Raw genomic sequence first — 13,404 nt, forward strand, 5'->3', positions numbered from 1 at the left:
AACAAAAAGATGAATTCATGTAAGAGTGTTCCAGGAATTAACTTGCAGCTACAGTACACATACAAAAAGAAAATTGAATATCTCTCTGTTTATCTCTAAATATTAGTATTCTCATAAGTTACATAGTGATTGGCCTTTACTTGGCATAATGGAGTCATTTTTGTAACTGATTGTAAAGAAAAGCAAGAACAGTACAATGTTCCATGTTACACAGGATATACTATACCTAAAACCACAGATGTGCAATCAAAGACAAAAATTCTCCTGAAAACAAGGTGCCAGATGAACCAAATACATTTAAAACCCCGAAAAAATATTCAATAGCAATCCATTTGTATCACCCAAAGCACAGAAAAAAGCAAGATAAAACCAAGTGTCTCACAAAGAAGAGAGAAGTGTATCCAAGCAACAGCACTAAGACTCAAAAGAAATAGGTCACGTGAAGAGAAGCACTAAATTTAGTAATTAAATGTATATTTGGCAGCAAACATAAAGAAGGGTTAGTGAAATAAAATAAAGAAAACCAAAAGAAATTAAAAGATTCCTGATCAGAACATTTTCTGAAGCTGGGAGACACTTCAGATGAGCTGTGCACTTGGATGCAATAGTGCAACTGAAAAAAATTCCTGAAAAAAAAAATTCCATAACAATTAACTCACTAAAATTTTTATGAAATATAAACCAACTCAAAGCAGATTTTGGTCCAGTATTTTATTTTTGATCAGTTTTATCCCAGAAGCGTGGTAAGAGCTCCAGTTGATTGGGTCCCTGCATATGAAGACAGAAGTCGTGATGTGTTAAGTTGGTACAAAAGTACAATGGCAAAACTTTTACTGCCATCACAGGGTCTAGCAGGCAGCCACTACAATTTGCTTTTGATCCTAATGAGGTCAACGACAGAGCTCTCCTACATCACACAGAATCATACATGTGACTTAATGAGAAGGTGTGACCACAGCTGCTGTTGGCATCCCATCTGGACCTAGTCAGTTCAGCTGAAGAACTTGTTCACCAGGGATCTTACCTGGAGCTGTGACAGCTAGCTGTCTTGAGCTGCAGATGTGGTAACGCTGAAAGAATAACCTTGTTCCACAACCTGTTAGAAAAAAACTATACTCTTTTCCTCCCTGAAAGATTTTTACTCCATTTCAGAAACTGTCTTGTTAAATCATTGAACGCTCGTGGGTGGCATTTGTTGTAATAGTGGAGTTTCTGCCACTTCAGATGCACCAACTCTGCCACTCACAAGAGCCATTTCTTCCACTGATGAATTGCAGGTTTTCCTACCTTTGGACAAGGTCTGAACTCCATGACCACTCCCTGCCCAACAAGAGAGAGATCATGCAGCTGTGACAGATAGCAGCTGCAGGACAGCTTCATTAGGACCTCAGGGGGAACGCAGAAACTCAAAGCATCCAGGAAAGGAAAGGGTTGACTCCGTGAGCAGCAGGGTCACTTGTCCTTTCCTCCTGCTTAGCTCAAGACTCAGCAGGAGCTGTACTCTGGGGTGCTTGCCTCTCACAGCAACAGTTCAGCAGCATTCTGTTGCTGTGGGAAGCAGCAGTTCCAAAGCCAGCCCTCTCCTGAGGTCCTGTGGGAAATACTAGTGGGAGAAAGAGTTAATTTCTCTCAGAAATGATAGTGTATTTTCATCCTGAAGGAAAAAACCAACATGCAAGTGCAGCATATATATTGCCATATACTGCAGCACTTTGAACACTAAGTAATGCATAAATATATATTTAATTTTGAATATAAATTCATCCCGTAAATCTGTCATCTCTGGGAGTAGCCACTGACTTTGCTCTGTGGGCACTGCTGAAAATAGTGGGCAGAATAGATTTATCTAATTATGCTAAATTTGCTTTTATTTATCAGTAACTGACAGTAAAAAAAAACGTGGCTGAAATCCAAACCAACATGACAAGGCTGGAGTGGGAACTAAGATATATGGTATAAAGGGTAGCACTGTGGTTTGAATGTGAATGCAAAGGTTCAGTATACTGTAGAAGGACAGTGCTTTTCTGTCTGTCACCAGCACCCAGTAAACAGAAAAAAAAAGCCTCTGAGAGCAAGAGAAGCAGCAGTTACATATCAACAAGAGCAAGTTGAAAGAACAAACTGTAAGAGACATTATGCCTTGTTTGGTTTGATTCTTCCTCTTTTGGGGAAATAAGACTTCATGTTCATTTCTTGTAAATTAAAATGGTACACCATAGACATGTCTGTGTTCTCTGTCACTGGATTCCCTAATTTAAAAAAACCTCACAAGGCTGAATCTGGTCAGCAACAGAGGCTACAAAGTAGGGGGAAAAAATACTTTAAACTGAGTTTAAGCAGTCACTCATCTTGACACTGCCTTACAAAAGTGACTTTATGTTAAAAAGGCCAAACCTCAAAGAGAAGAGTAATTTTCACTCTACTACTACTTAGTACTGCTATTTTCTATCAGCTAGAATCAGTACAAATAACAAATATTTCTTTTTTGCCTTATTGACCCCTAATGATTTACTATCTCTTGAGAACAAAAAAAAAAGGACAATTTCTCTCAAAAGAAGAAACAATGATTAGATTGTAACAAAACATGTTGACTGACTTTAAATACTGCTTTCAATGTTCCCTTCAGACACACAAAGCAAAAGATTTTACTAGTCGAGGTAATTATTCTTTACTCATGTTGTATACATAAATAACTGAGACTCAACATGGCTGAAAAACTATCAGTTACTTTGATGAATCTGATTGAAAATGTTAATTGTATTTCAAGTATAGAGAGGTATTAAAATAATGGTTTTAACAAAAAAACTCTGCAGTAAGAAATTATTTCACAATTATTTCACAAGAGCGATGACTGGAAATTCGGAGTTTACCAGATATCAAGTACAATATCCACTAGATGCTTCCTGTATTTACTCATGGCAGATGCTTGGAGATTGTTGACCCATTGAGTATTGCAACATATGCTTTAAGGTTAAAAAAAAAAAGAAATGTACTTTTATATAAAAAGAAGACTCCAAAACATTCCACAGGTTTTTATTTACAACCAACAGACTGAGGATGAGATCAGGATTTGATGAATCTCTTACACCAGAGAAGTTGCACTGTGTTTTGTGTTTAACTTAACTAGGAGCAGGATCTTGAGGAGGATTTTTTGGGTTGAAGTCTTCAACTAGTATCAAGTGGAGTGGCACAGGCTCCAGGACATGAGACAGGACAATGGGTGTACTGGTGGACAGGATCCACTTCTTATCAAAGCCTGTAGTGATAGGAAAGGGAGCAACAGTTTCAAACTTAAACATTGTAGATTTAATATAAGGAAGAACTTTTTTATGATGAGGGTGGTGAGATAATGGCAGAGGTTGCCCAGAGGTGCTGTGGATGCTCCATCATTGGAAGTACTCAAGTTCAGGTTGACTTTTGATTGGCTTTAGGCAAGCTGGTCTACTGGAAGGTGTCTCTGCTCATTGCAGGGGGGGGGTTGGACTAGATGACCTTTAAAGGTTCCTTCTAACCCAAACTATTCTATGATTCTATGAGTCTATAATTCTATGACATTAAAAACAACAGAAACAGAGGGCTGAAGGGGCCTGAGAAAGTCATATTGACAGCCTTCCTGTCTCTAGGCTGCTTCACTATACCTACTAAATTTCTGTTTATTAAGGATATATACATAGTCTGTTCTTAAAGACCCAAATGACAGACTGACCATACCACTGGCAACCTTTTTCCAGTCCCTCCACCCTGAAAAACATTTGTCCTTATGTCTGAACTAAAATATCCTGGCTGCAATTTCTGCCCCTGGTAGACATAGAAAACAGGTTATTCCCACCTCATCAGTAACTCCTCAAATACTTGAGAACTGTTGTCATTCTCCTACTCTTATTCTTCTCTAATTAACCAATCTGAAATAATTCCTCTAGGCCCCTGACATTCTGGTTGTTCTCTAGGTGGTCCACATCCTTCTTCATGTGCAACGTTCAAAACTACCTTTACAACTGTTAAGCAAAGCGGAATTTCTTGCCAAGTCTTGCAAACTCTAATCCTCATAATACAGCCTAGCAGAAAGCGTAACTTTTTCTGCAATAACAAACCGCGGTTGACTCACACTCAGTCTTTGACCACTCAAAGCCTGAGTTACTACCGTACAGAACTGCTACCTAACCAGTTTTCCTGACCAGCTGATTATTCCTGCCTCAGTCTGCAGCTGTTTTGGTTGACTAGCTTCCCAGTTTTCCCATATTTCTAACTGAAGATCATTTCTTATTTTGCCCCTGTCCTCCATCATACTTACTTCCTCCCAGCCTGACACATATGTGAATTCGATAAGCATTTTCCCTTTTATAAGCATCCATCCAGGTCACCAGATTCTCAATCTGTGCAGTCTAACTCGATGCACATTTCCATTTTGATAGAAAACCACCCTATAACTCTGGTTTTACAACAAGCATTGCATGCACTTAGCTGCAGATCAATATAGAACACACTTTATTAATTTGCCTATGGGAATCACATAAAAAGTACCCTGAAAATCAAGACATCAGTGTAGATTCAAATCTACAGTTCTTCAGTATGTCATGCTGTTGCAAAGGCAATCAGATTTTTGAGGGTTTTTTTGTGATTTCTTGTTGCCGGTTATTCGTTCCTGTGTTATTTTTCAGGGATGTACAAATATATTTTTCACTATTTTTCCAGAAATCAAAATTAATTTGCCTAATAACGTCATACCTTCCGTTCTTTCTCCTCCCTCTCCTCCACCATGCTTGTCATTTTACAGCCTCCCTCTATCCTACCTAGCATCTGTAATTTCTCAAATATGTTGATTACTGACAATGAGATTCTGTTACCAAGATCTTTAAACACACTAAGACAAAGAGAGACTTGAGGTCAATTTGAAAATACCTGGCTTAAATACTCTACCCTTTTCTTAACTGAAAATGCACCTGGATAGTGCATTAGTTTCCTTAGTTTACTGATCTTGGATAGTGAATCTAGAAGGTACTGCCTTCTCGACACCTTTCAGTTTTCTCACTTTGCAGTTAGAGAACTGTTTCTACCTCACATAATTAGTGGGCTTCTGGAGTGATGGGGGGATTTTTTATTTTGCTTGCTAGTTGTCTTTCAAGCTTGTGTCTTTCTGGTTTTGCTCCTATGTGCTTCTGTTACACTTTTATTCTCAGCCATAACAACCAGTCTAAAAGCTAACTTACTTTCTCCTTTCCTATAGGTTTCTTTCTTCAATTTGAGTGATTTAGCCAAGCTGGTTTCCTGAATACAGTTGCTGATTTTGCTTCACAGTGAAAATCTGTATTTGTGCTCCTAATATTAGCAACTCCTGTGAATTCCCTCTTTTGTTTACCTGTTATACAAGCCTCCCAGGTGACCCCCACCCTCCTCTTCTCCAAGTTCATTGAAGTCTGCATTCCTGACTTTTATGGGGTTCATGTTGATTATACTCCTTGTTCTGGTCCTGCATATCACTAACTCACTCTGCTATGTCATGGAAAGTCTCAACTAATGCTTACCCTGACCTCTTCAGCTGGCTGCAATCAGAACTAGAATAGCCTTATTCCTCTGTGTGAATGTCTCCAGAAAGTCTAGAAGGCTCATCTCTCTCCAGCCTGTGTGTTCATGTAGGTATTCACATTCACAGGTGAGGGAGAGGAAACAGAAGGTTGTGGCACAGGAACACTCCTTAAATTACACACCCTATCTCAAGCAGCTGAATGTCTCATTGGATGGGTTCTCACAGCGAGCACATATGAGCCAGGCAGACACAGTCACAGCACTCTTGATGGAAGCACTCTTCCACCCACCTGAAAATATGAGACCTTGTGTCTCCCCAGCCACTCCTGTGTCTAGGAGGGAATTTTTAGGTTAATCACATATGAGTCATATACTCTGGAATAGTCAAGAATGACTAGATGGAAGTTCTGCCTAGCAACACAGCCTGTCATGGACTCAGCTGTTGATGATACTGGTGTATTAAAAAATCTGTATCTAGGCACTTCTCTTTGCAGTTCACTCACTCCTTGGAGCACTTAAACTTCTCCTGGCCTCCCTGTAGCTGACTCCTGCACACAGTTACTCAACTTTCTACCGTAACTGCTGTGGGCACGGTTTCAAAATGGTGCCTATAGGGCAGACAGGGGCTCTGAATCAAACCCACTCTGCGATGGTGTGACAGCAGCTCAGACAGGACTGGTATGTTCTTTGCTCCCATCACATGACCCTGGTGAAGTAACCAGCAAAAGTTTTCTTACAGCTCTCCTCAACTACACTCTTTCATTCAAGTGCCAGATTCACCAGAGGCTCTGATTTGCCCCAGACATTCTCTCCAAGACTGCCCCTTTACAGTCACAGCCACCATGTCATTGATTTTCCTGTTCAGAGACAGCCTGCTCCCAGAGCAGGATCAGACATGAGTCTTGGAAGGTGCACAAGAAAGCTTGCCCTCTTGTACAGCAAGGATGTGAAAGAACAGGAGGCTGAGACAGAGTGTTTTCCTATGCAGGGCAGGCCTGGGGCACAAAGACCATAGCGAAACACTAGCCTCATTTCAGGGAGGGTGCCCCGTGTCAACAACATCCCTCACAGCTTCCAGGAGTTTGGGTATCTGTAGAAATAGCCTTCTAATGCTCACCAGAGTCAAGAGACATATTGGTTGAAAGATGCTGGTAAAATGAGGACCTCCAAGTAGTTGAACTATACTTATTTTAAATTCTGTTCCTACACCCAGATATGTCTAGGAAACAGGTTACCATGAAGTAATCACACTAGGAACACAACAAGCATGGTGCCATTGGTCTCAAACTGCCATTCCACTTTGCAGGAGAGCACTGTGACGGAGTCCACAAAGCAGTTAGACATATCAGAAGTTTGAACAAGCTGCCCAGGGGGCTTCAGTGCCCTTGTAGATCACTGGAGTCTAAAAGGGCCCAGTAATATGAATCTCCATCAATGACTGACACCACCAACGACTGACATTTTTATGACTTTTCCTTTCTTCAATGACATAGCCAAAGCTGAAACATCCAGCTGCCAGACTGACATAATACTGCAGTCCAGAACCAGGCAGAAGAGGCTCATTTGAAGTCAGGATTCCTCCCTCACCTCAGCAACAGCACAAGCGCTTCCTAGAGAAACACAGACAACAGCACTCTGGGCTGAGTTCCTCATTTACACACCCTGAGAGCTGCATAAATCTTCAGTCTTCCAGCCCTATTTGGGCTTCCTTTCAGGCTTAGCCACAGCTAGTTCCAACACCTTCTCCTCCAGTCCCTGAGGCAGCTGACAAACAGGCTTCTCCCCTGAAGAAGCATGGCAGAGAGTAAATCTTCCACTGACAGCAAAGCATGGACAAGAGCTCCCAGGGACATTCTACAATGGCTTCAAGGTCCTCTTGCCATCACAAACAGGTTAATTAGCAGAAACCAATCAGTTTTATTATGCTTTCTCCTTGCTGTCCTGAGTCCCCGCAAAACGTCACAATAAGGGGGCTCTCCTTTTCAACCTGGGCTACCTGGGCTCAAATTTTCTGCTGGAAGTTATGCCTGAACTAAAAGATGAAGAATATAAGGAGTAGACAGTTAGACCAAGAGGATCTGTGAGAGCAAGAAACACAGGGCCTGCAGAGGCCTAATGGGAGTCAGCTACAGGCTTGCTGAAACACTGCCAGGATGCAACTGGTGAGAGCCCCTTTGCTTGTGAGCTGGGGTGCCACCTTAATTGTTGCTACCAAATCAGATCTACCAAATATATGACATTACTTTCATCAAACTGTCATTTTTATCACTTTCATATAAACAACAAGCATAAACAACCTCAGTCTGTAAATACTTGGCCCAGTCTACCCTCTCTGTGGCTGTTTGCTCAGACTGATTTTGGCAAGTTATTTGTGATGCAGTTTGAAGAAGTAGCTTACTAAGTGGGTCATTATAAAAAATGTGGGTGATAAACACTATTGCTCTCTTTTTGTGCTTTATTAAGTCACAAGCTCCAGCTGACAAGCAGCTACTTCTGCTAGATCAAAAGCAGGATAGCAAGCCGTATAATATATAAATATATAATATATAAATTCTCTGTATTTGAAGAATTTTGATGTAGACAATAGTACAATCCCAAATGGTAAACAGCTAAGAACAGTGACCTTTACTGTGAACTAGCCTCTAACATAGATAGTCTCAAAGGTATTATGTGAAATCCAGAGTAATGAAGATGGCTTTGGCATGCAAACTTCTGTAATGTTGCCTGGAAATTTTCTCTAGCATGGAGAATGATTTTTTTTTTTAATCTCAATCCAGGACAAGGGGGATCTGTAAGGTCAGCTGGATTGCTTTTCTTCTGCTAGTAAAAAGCACTTGCTTTTTCTTCTGATGTTAGCAGGAAAAGATGCTGCCCTGAAAAAGGAGTGTTACAATGGAAGCTGTAAGGGTACCAACAAAGCAAGTAGACATCTCTTGTTTTGAGTTTTTTTCAATTTTACTTTTTCACTGTGAGAGAAGAAAGTCTTTCTATTTTAATCTTATCTATATTAGACAATGAGATCTGAGAATATAAATCTGGCTTCTAAAGCAACTTTGGGGAACATACCACTTATTAAAGAGAATGATATTAAACTTATTCAACAAAGAGGGCCAGATACAAGTCCCACTAAAAATCAACATAGAGAAGTGAGATATTAAACAGGAGCAGGGATCATTCCCTTAGAGTCAGAGATATTTTCAGTGTCCAGAAATTTCTCTGAAATAAAAAAAAAAAGAAAAAACTCGTCTGAACTATTTGCTTCCCATTATGATACAGCCGTCCTTCATTTATTTACACTGCAACATTAGCCAACTGATGCACAACTCTCTTCTATCAGCATTATCACAGTCATTTCTTCAAGCACAGAAATACAGCTGGTTTATCCACATAATCAAATCAGTTCTAAAAAAACTGAGTCATTCCTTAGCAAGAGAAAGGACTGCTAAGTGGGAGTGGGCTACTTGTACATTTGATTCTTAAACAAGTGCAACAAATTAGTCCTTGTGGGAGCACCACTGAATTAAAATCACAGAGATAACTGTGTCTTAACACTTGCATGTCCCATGAGCAGGGGGTAAATCTCGCTTATGAGGTTTTAAACTCACTATTACATTGAAATTAAGAAGAAATAAAATCATAGCATTCAGAGCTATTGTTTCAGGCTGTTTGCAAATTCTAGAGAGCATCATTGCAAACGTTTGCCAGTGATCATGATAGCCACGTTTTTGGTAAATAAAATATTTCAGAGCAATAATAAAAATAAATACACTCATAAGAAAAATATCAGATTGCCAAAGCATTGTGACACAGCCAAACAAACTTGAGCTGAGATTGTGTAATCTCAACAATCGCTGTTGTTGAATTGCAGAATGGTTTTAGATGAGAAGTATTTCAGCTATTACCAAATTAACTTTATGCCTTTTATCAAGGGATTTCAGAAACCAAAAGAAACAGTAATTATCCTTGCATCTGTTTTTCTAAAGTGCTTCAGAGCTCATGACAAAATTCAGAAGAAACGCAAGACATGAACTTCTCACCACTCCTTCCACTTGCTGCACGTTGCTGCTTTATTTCAATTAAGGTTTGTTGTTTGTTCGATACGAATGGAGTCCTTATGCAGCTGAACAGTAACACAACCAATATTGTGAGACTAAAGGCTGTCTAAAACAAGCACATCCCAGCATTCTCCTCCTTATGGGCATGGCTTCACTTAAGTCTTTCAAAACACTTGAAAATTGCAATCGCAATAGTTATTCTACTTGTAATCATTTTAGGGACAGGTAGTGTTTAAGTTGCATCCAGAACTCCCAATTTGCTTCTTATAAATAAAAACAAACATTACAAACACAAAAACCTTGTGCTGGACACCCCTGCTGCCCTCTCTGCAGGCCTTGCTAAGCAAGTTGTCCACAGATCTCTGTCTGTGGAAAAGCTGAGAGTTTTGTTTAGGTTCTACCTCTCCTGCTTTACTTGTCAGCTTGTGTACTGGCACTCAGGCCTTGCCACCTCTCCGATGCAATTGCCAGGTGTTGTGTCCCACCTGTACATTACTCCCTGTGGAGGCAACGGGGAACACTCTCCCTTGGTAGGCACGTACAGACTATGTTCAATGTGTACACATACGTACACAGTATCCATGTACATTCTACGGTGCGTAACACGGTACAGTATGTACAATGAACACACTGTGATACATACACAGTATGTAGTGTGTACACTGCGTACAGCATGTACAAAGTACAATGTGTACACATATGTACATATTGTGATATACAGTACATAGTGTGTACACTCTATGTACACATATGTACAAACTCTGATATGTAGACAGTATGTACAGTGTGTACACATATGTACACAGTATCTACGTACAGTGTAGTGCACAGTGTGTACACAGTACAGTATGTACATGTACAGACAAACTGTGATTGTACACAGTATGTATGTACAATGTACACAGTGTACAGCGTGTACACACCGCACTCTGTACACACATGCACAGTGCGCCCCAGACGCAGGTCTCACGGGGCACAGACGACCCTCTGCCAGGCCGGGAAGCCGCGGCCCTTCTTCACGGGCGTCATCCCGGGATCAGGCAGCGGGACACGGGTCCTACCACCGGGAGCCTTACTCCAGCCAGGCCGCTGGCGGGCGGGTGGGAAGCGCCCGAGACCCCTTCCCCTCTCGGTGGGACCCTTCCCTGAGGCCGCACGACGCCCACACCCGGCACCGGGGCCGCCCGGCCGCCCACGGCAGCTCTCGGGGCGGCCGCTCTCCGGGCTGGGCGGCCCCGCGGGTCTGACGCAGGCGGCGGGCGGGCGAGCGGGAGGGAGGAAAAGAGGGAGGAGCCCGTGATGGCTGGTGCTGTCGCCGTCGCGCTGTCCCTCGCTGCGCTCCCGGCCACCGCCACCGCTCCTCCGCTGTCAGCTCCCGGCCGCCGCGCCGCCGCCATGGCCGAGGAGGAGACCTCCAGCGAAGGGTGAGTGGAGCGGGACCGGGGTGACCCCTGCCGTCCCCACGGGTGTCCTGGGCGGCGGGAGGAAGGCTGACAGGGCGCCCGGGCCGGGCCGGGCCGCCACAGGCGCTGCTCTCCCGCCTCCACCCGCCGCTGGCCCGTCCTGCCGCGGCGCCCGCGAACTGCGGGGAGGAGACGGCGGCCGGTCTGTGTGCCCGGGGCCGGGGGACTCCCGCCTCCCCGGTAGGGCTCCCGCCTCCCCTCCGCGCTCCGCTCCGGCCCCGCCGCGCTCTTGCATCGCCGCTCGGGCGCTCTCCCAGCGCGAGGGCACACTGCCTGCCATGTTTTCCTGCCGCCCAGCCCGCCCTCCTGCCACGGCTTCCCGCGCGCGGGGGTGTCTCCTCGCACGGGCAGGCTCCTGGGAGGGTTTGCCGGCGGCTCCCTGCGAGCCCCGTGTCCCCGCTGCTTCGCCCTCTGCGCTGAGGCAGCGCCGTGGCCGGCCAGCTGTTGTCATTGCTCACCTGCCCGCAGGTGTGTGCCTACGCATTTCTCTGCCTTCTTTGCTTTGGCGTGTGTGCGCACTCCGAGTGTCATCCACCCTTCCCTTTGCGCCCCGGAGGCCACACGTCTGTATATACTGTTGGCCCGTGCTTCTGTGTGCCTTTGGAGCTTTATCTGTGCACACAGGTACCCTATCTTCTCATTCCATCAGTTCTATATGTTCACTTTGATGTAGAGCAGACAGTAAGCTTGTCAGCCTTTCTGTGTCATCATTCTGTACTTGATACAAGTATGAAATGAGAGCACAATCTATAAATTACAAACATAAGCTGTTGTTCTAACTTTTCCCTTTTCTAGTACTATATTCTTATCTCATCTCTCGCTGTCCCTGTGAACTTCCCTTTCACTATCCCAAGGCATTCACGTCTACCAAAATGTCTTTTCTGGCGTAAGTTATCCTGCCCCTGTTCCTAACATAAATCTCTAATACTTGTTTGTAAAGACTTACACCCTTGATATATGACTTCATTATAGCTATTAGTCATTCTTCTGCCTGAAACTATGCAGTTCCTTGCTATATCTTTTGTCTGTGTACATCAAATGGTTCCGTACAAGTTACCAACCAATGGTCTGTTCTTCAGTTCACATATTCTTTGCTCACATATGCCTTCTCCTACCTAGTCCTTCAGTGTATGCTTTATTTTTTGTTATACACAGCTTTCATTGTGGACCCATTCTTATACCCTTCCATTGCCCCCAAATACATTGTTTGCCCTCCTTTATCCCACTACAGAATAATACAGTCATCCTATATCTGAGACTGTTCACTAAACGTAATTAATATGTCTGCTGGTCACTTATCTCCCACTTTGTTCCATCATTTTTTAGGAGTCTAGTCCAAACATTGCTCTATCAGAAGATATCTAGCAGTGCCTTTGTCACACATGTGCTTTATCTCCTCTGTCAGATGTGTAAATAGGCTTTGTATGCGTTGTTTACCTGAATTTTTCGTATTTCTCTATGCTTTAAATATCAGGTGGTGTATCTCATTGCCAATTGCCTGGCCCTCAAAACCCCATTTCTTGTCTTTTCTTCTCCATGTCCCTTCTTGCATAATGAAATCTTATATTATTTTAAGAAATCCCACCTAAAATTCTTTAGCTACTTGCATGAAAATCATGCTGTGCATTCATGACTTCCTAATTAAGGATGTTACTGTTTGCATGTTGTCGTGTTATGTGTCTGTTCTGTTATCTTTCAAAACTACCTGCATTCTCAGTCCTGTTCTCATTTTAATCCTTTTTCTAACTTAGGACTTTGATATTTCATCTTACATTTTTTCCTGCCCTGCCAGCTCAATCTGACCAGAACTGAACTATCCATCTTTTCCAAACTCCAAAGGCTTCTCTTTCAAAGCACTGTGCAGTTTTGTCTACTCTGTAACTCTGCTCTCTCCTCCTTTCCTCAAAATAGCTTTTCAAAATAATCTTCTCCCCCTCACCCCCACCTTCTGTGACATTACCCATTTGAAACTACAGTCCCCTTCTTGGTTCTGTGTTTTTTCTGACCTGTTCGCATTCGTAAAATACAAGCAATTTGTAAAGCTTCTTGTTGCTGGTTTATGGGGTTTCTAAGTAAGAGACTTAAAATAGCCCTGCCTCAACCTGTTTTGTTTGTATGTTCGGTCACTGCATTAGTCTGAACTGTATCAGCTGTCTGATTTTATCACATAGAATGCTGAGTGCTGCTGAGATGGTGCCAAGCACCCTCAACTTGAGTTGCCTATTAGGATTGCAGGATTGTAACACTAGTTGATGTGGACATAGGGTTAGGAATAGTAGGCTGAATTTTCAAGAGGATTATTGCAAGTTTCTCATCATGGTTTACAGAACTGGACAGCTTTTAAAGGGTGTTGATTTTTAGAA

At 42.8% G+C, this 13,404-nt stretch overlaps 1 protein-coding gene across 1 annotated transcript in view; it reads left to right on the forward strand.

The window, feature by feature from the left end:
- The first annotated feature begins 10,828 nt into the window (after nucleotides 1–10,828).
- The window catches only part of ABHD5 (abhydrolase domain containing 5, lysophosphatidic acid acyltransferase), a 30,063-nt gene continuing 27,487 nt past the window's right edge, over nucleotides 10,829–13,404 (forward strand). The window contains exon 1 of the mRNA XM_064672169.1: nucleotides 10,829–11,002. Coding sequence (XP_064528239.1) covers nucleotides 10,878–11,002 — 125 coding nt within the window. The 5' untranslated portion in view covers nucleotides 10,829–10,877. The remainder of the gene's footprint in view (nucleotides 11,003–13,404) is intronic.

The sequence above is a fragment of the Pseudopipra pipra genome, chromosome 1 (assembly GCF_036250125.1).
Source record: "Pseudopipra pipra isolate bDixPip1 chromosome 1, bDixPip1.hap1, whole genome shotgun sequence".
In the NCBI taxonomy this organism is placed as follows: Eukaryota; Metazoa; Chordata; class Aves; order Passeriformes; family Pipridae; genus Pseudopipra; species Pseudopipra pipra.